We start from the raw sequence: 5,199 nt of genomic DNA on the forward strand, positions 1-5,199 counted from the left end.
TTTAAGAGGAGGTTGGATGACCACCTTACTGGGGTCATTTGACCCCAGTGCTCTTCCTGCCATGGCAGGGGGTCGGACTAGATGATCTGCTCAGGTCCCTTCCGACCCTAGAAACTATGAAACTACTGGGAAATGTACAGTATTTGACAAAATAACTTTTTGCAGCTAACAGATTTACTTTAATAAGTGCATATTTAAATGAGCATACAGATGATCATGAAGACTAATAAGCATCGAGGACTTAACTATATTTTTTAAAAAGGCATTACAGTTCAACAGATATGACATTTTAAAAGCAGTTTCATTTGAAATGAACTTACCAACCATTTATACCAATATAGAGATCCAAATCAATTATAGCAGCTGCTTCTTCCTTTGTGCCATCAAATGAATGTACCTAGAAAAATGTTTATATATTTTATCATGTGAGAAAAACCTATAATCCAAAAGTAAGATATGGTTTCTTGGTGTAATATAAGAACCATGACAATGATGCATAATTATACGTAAGCGGATTACACAGTCAATGTGGCTTAGTTGATAGTACGTCTGCTTTTGGGAAAGAAAGTCACAGGATGAATTTATCAGAATTGGAGGTGAAACACTAGGTTGAAGACAGAACATGACAGATTAACAGTGTTAGAGTTTGTAAACGTGCCTGCCTGGCTTGCCTTTCTCTTTTAGCTGAGGATTTTGGTTATAAACTAAAAATAACATGAAAGAGTTTTTTAAAAAATAATTTAAAAAATATTTTTCTCTACTAGCTAGTAATTCAGGACCTGAATTCCTGCGGGGACTGACTCATGGAAAATTACATCCAGACACAATTTGGAGAAATGAACAAATGCAACAAATGAAAAGTTAAAAATGAAGATGTACAAAATTTTACCACAAAGCTTGCAGCCTGTCAAGTAACTGCTGATGAGCGTTTCCTTCCAAAAATCTCTCTTAGGCATTAGTGATGGGAAGGGCAATGATGAGCAGGGATTAGGTTTTCCATTTCCCACAGAAAAAGAGTAAAATGCAGATTTCTCATTTTAGTAGAGAAACCCACAGCTTTTGCAGTTTTGTAACAAGCCCTTTGCAGGCTGGCAGAGTGTACATGCACATGGCTGCCAGGCAGCCTGGAGAGCAGCTCCTGCAGGTAAGTTGGGGGTGGGGGGATGATTGAGGTCCTCATAGGGAGGGAGGGAGTTGGGCAAGGCTGGGGCTGCTACCCAGCTGGGCACTGCATGGGGCTTGGGGCCCAGGCCTCAATGCGTGGCTCCAGGGCCCCAATGGGGAGCAGGATGGGGCTGCAGGCGGCTCATCTTGGGGGTGAGGGGGTCAGCTCCCCAACGCTGCATGCACTCCCAGGGGAAGAGGGGGGGCTCATACCCCCAAATCTGTGTGCAAGGTAGGCACAGGCTGCGTGCTCAGGCTCCCGCCCTGCAGCCCTCCCCCCCAGTGTGTGTGACCCGGAGCTGCAGGACACAGCATGGCTGTGCAGGAAGGCTGCTTGCCACTGTGAGCTCCGAGCTGCTTTGGTGATGTGTTTCTCGCGCCCAAACCCATGCCGCTGCCCCCGGTCATGAAGAGGAAGTATGGCCAGGGCAGCACGGAGCTGCAGTGGCAAGCAGCTGTCCTGCAGAAGCCCCAGGGGAGAGCAGCAGGGCAGAAGCCCAAGTGCACAGCCCACACCCACCCAGCACACAGATCTGGAGAGGCATGGGTCCCTCTGGCCCCACCAGGAACACGTGCAGCAGTGGAGAGCAAGCCCCCCCGCCCCAAGCCCGCAGCAGGTGGGGAGTTAGGCTCTGCTCCTTTCTAGCAGCCACTGCTCCTGCCAAGGGCAGGCGGCTGCAGACCCAAGTCCCTGGCCCCAGGGCCCTGGCAACTGGGGGCTCCCTCCAGCAGGACTGGGGGCAGTTGGGCTGTGGGGGCCTTTAATTTTAATCAAGGATTTTGGGGGTTTTATTAGAGAATTTGCATTTTTTTTAATCAAGGAAAACCAGGATCCCTGATGATGACACAGGTCTGGAGTTATGCAAACATAATCCTTACTTTAAAAGTCTGACTATTTTTTGTGGAATAGTGTCTTGGCAACTGGTGTCTAAAACATGCTCTGCTTAGGTTTTTGGCACGTTACTCTTATATACACCTCAGATCTGTGTTAGGTTTCAGGTTCTGGGCTGGATTGGTATAACCTTTGGGATGACCACAGCTATAGACACTGCAGAGCTGGGAAAGGGCCAGCATATGGTAGGAGATGCTTAAGCTGCACTTCTGCCAAGCCAAAGAAAACTGCTACTGTCAGCAAAGAGTCTCTCTCTCCCTGGCCTATCCTTTTATCTTGCAAGAAATTGTTGGGTAAGCAATAGGAGGAATAAAAAAGTGAAAGGGCTTGAGAACTTGTTATTAACTTGACATGTTTCAATAGTGTATCAGGAAATCCAATTAGATTATATTATAAACAATAAGTTACAAGGGGACAGTACTGAAAATAATCTAAAAGTATTAGATTGAATATAGTTTAGAAGGTTAGTTCATACTTACCACTCCTCCCACACACCTATCTCTGTTTCTTCTCATTATGTCTGTGAATTAAAAAGGAACATTAGCAAAACTGCTTGACAGAGGGCCAGTGAAAACATTCTTCCCCCCCTCAGAATCAGTCTTTGGCATTACTTTAAAACTGTGAGTGAAACCCACCTAAAAATTCAGCATGTGAATTTCTACAATGGAGAAACACTGGTAGTTTTGTTTGTTCTGACAGGTCAAATTGTTTTTCAAAGTATCTGTAAGGGGGAAAAAAAACACAAAAATGTAGTGCAAGGCTGAATAAATAGCTTAAGTGATATAACATCAGAATGGAGTTTTTATGCATATACATTCTTATCCACAAGAATCAAGACAAAATGGTTCTCTCTCATAGACATTTTTACCTGTGCAACAACTAGGCTTTGCTTGGGCGGCTTAATACATTAAGTGATCTATTTTGGAAATCAGATAAGTAGTAGTCAGGACTTTATGTTGGCCAACTAATAAACTGGAGGATGACTCCTTTTTACCGCTTTGCCCCTGCCATCCCCAGGTTTTGTTTTTCTTTACTTTTTCTTTTTGGAAAACAGAACTAAATTTCTTTTAGGGAACTTCTAAACCCTAAAGAACTTTAGGATTAGATTTAGCACGGTTGTGGCAATTCTTCCCAAAGTTTCAGAAATAGGTAAGGAGAGAGATTATGAGGGTACCACTGGCCCAACGAACCATCAGAGAGTACACGTGGATTACTAAATGCGTGGAAAGTATTCCCCTACACTTTGAAAACAACTAAAACCAAGCAGCAAATATGACATTTGTACAGCACAGTCATCCTGGAAATACCCAAAAAGTATTTTGGTAGATCTTCCTATCTCACACTTTCCAGTTACAGAATAGGGTCCCAATGTTAGGATGAATTCTTTTTGCCTCTACCGGTCCAAAATCTCTCTAGATATTCCATTATTTATCTCCCGTCTTCCTTGTTGCATGCATCTGTATTTCTCATCTTTCTAGATTGCCTTTTATCTCTACTACCCCCTTTCCTTGAGGGATAAAGTGTTGATAGGAGTCTTATAAAGAAGTACAAAAAGGGTGGGCAAAGAGAAACCAGCAAGGGTGCTGGTTTTCTGACACTCATTTTGAAAGGAAACCGATTAGTATTTCAACAACCTTGTCAGTTTCCATTTGCAGCTAACTCTGTCTCTAGAGTACTGCCATCAACCATATCTGCCTGGTTGTCTGCCAAACTGCACCCAAATCAGGCAAATCACAACCACTCAGGAAATACAGCAGAGGTACTTATGCTTGGCAGATGGCCAGCAATGCACAAATAAATCTGAAGAATAACATTAATTGTACAAGGCTGGACAAAGTTGCCTGTTCAGCAAACCAATACCAACAGCATTTATTGGATTTCTTTATATTTTGTGGTTAAAAACTGGACGGAGCACTGGATCATGTTTGTCCATACATATCAAGGTCTTTTTAGAGGAAAGATTCAGTGTCCGCCTGTAGCTGCATACAGTTCGTAGGCTTGGGGTGGAATGGAAAAGGTTAAAGTTCATAGATGCTTAGTTTAATGCTCATCCTTAGAGCACATAGAATGAAGGAAATGAAGACGCAACAACTGCAAAGGCAGAGATATTGGCAGCACTGGAGAACCAGAATCAAGGGACAGTCTCTCCATATCTGCCTCTGCCCAAGAGAGGAAAAACGACAAATAAAAATTACAAGAGCTATTAAAAAAAAAAAAAATGAAGCCACGCCAACTATTTAAATACAAAAGCCATGACAGCCACCAACCAAACTGTTATTTAACAAAATAATACAAATGAACAGAAACACAATATCCAGACTATATAAAAAGGAGATCCATCATTCACATCTAAACAAGTTAAAGCTAAGTCATACCCTTGAATCTTCATACCAACTGTTATCTTTTTACAACCAGAACTTTGTCTTTTTTTTTTTTTTAAATATTTCTCTCCCTTTCTTTCTCAAGTGGAAGACACCCCTAGACACATCCAAAAAACAGAAAAGCTAACTGACTACTCATAAAAGCGAAACAGCAAAATGATTAATTAGAAAGGGGTGTGTGAAATGTACAAAGCAAGCCAACTGGGGAAAAAAATGAAAACCGTTTTTCTCCAAAGTTTTATGTTATGTTAACCATCAATACATTTGAAATCCCAGCAGTTGTACATTCAGTGATAGTTAAATTGATATGCCCTTTTCATTTCATATTTTAAAATGAATTTAGCATTTGTGAGATTCTAGATTGACATCAACCACTCACATATAAATGAAGGTATGCACAATCCAAAAATGTCAGCAAAAAATGTTTCCCTCGGACTGCATCTCAGAACACTGAATGGGGGCGTGGGTGGAGTCAATGCCTCCAAAACTTGGCTTTTCCCCATAGCCAGTAAATACAAATGAGAATGCTTAGCTCGATATTAAAGGATCTCTGCCACCTCACATCATTTCTGATGCTGCAGTGGACGTACGTACTACCAAACAGCACCAAATACTACCAAAATCATAACGGCAGCATTACATACCTGCTTAGCACAGAAATAGATAACTATAGAACAAGCTAGATAAGATAAGCAGTACTGAACTGAAGTGTTTAAGCTTACATTTACAGACAAACCCCTAAACTTGCCAAAACAAGCCAAT

General features: G+C 41.9%; 1 protein-coding gene across 3 annotated transcripts in view; it reads right to left on the reverse strand.

Moving 5' to 3' along the window:
- TATDN1 (TatD DNase domain containing 1) overlaps positions 1–5,199 on the reverse strand; it is a 42,486-nt gene that overhangs the window by 11,331 nt on the left and 25,956 nt on the right. For all 3 annotated transcript variants that reach the window (XM_019528135.1, XM_019528134.1, XM_019528136.1), the window contains exons 7-9: positions 2,692–2,777; positions 2,536–2,576; positions 321–397 (exon numbers count right to left, since the gene is read on the reverse strand). In XM_019528135.1, coding sequence (XP_019383680.1) covers positions 321–397; positions 2,536–2,576; positions 2,692–2,777 — 204 coding nt within the window. The remainder of the gene's footprint in view (positions 1–320; positions 398–2,535; positions 2,577–2,691; positions 2,778–5,199) is intronic.

This window comes from Gavialis gangeticus, unplaced genomic scaffold (genome assembly GCF_001723915.1).
Source record: "Gavialis gangeticus isolate Ggan-Ray unplaced genomic scaffold, GavGan_comp1, whole genome shotgun sequence".
Classification (NCBI taxonomy): Eukaryota; Metazoa; Chordata; order Crocodylia; family Gavialidae; genus Gavialis; species Gavialis gangeticus.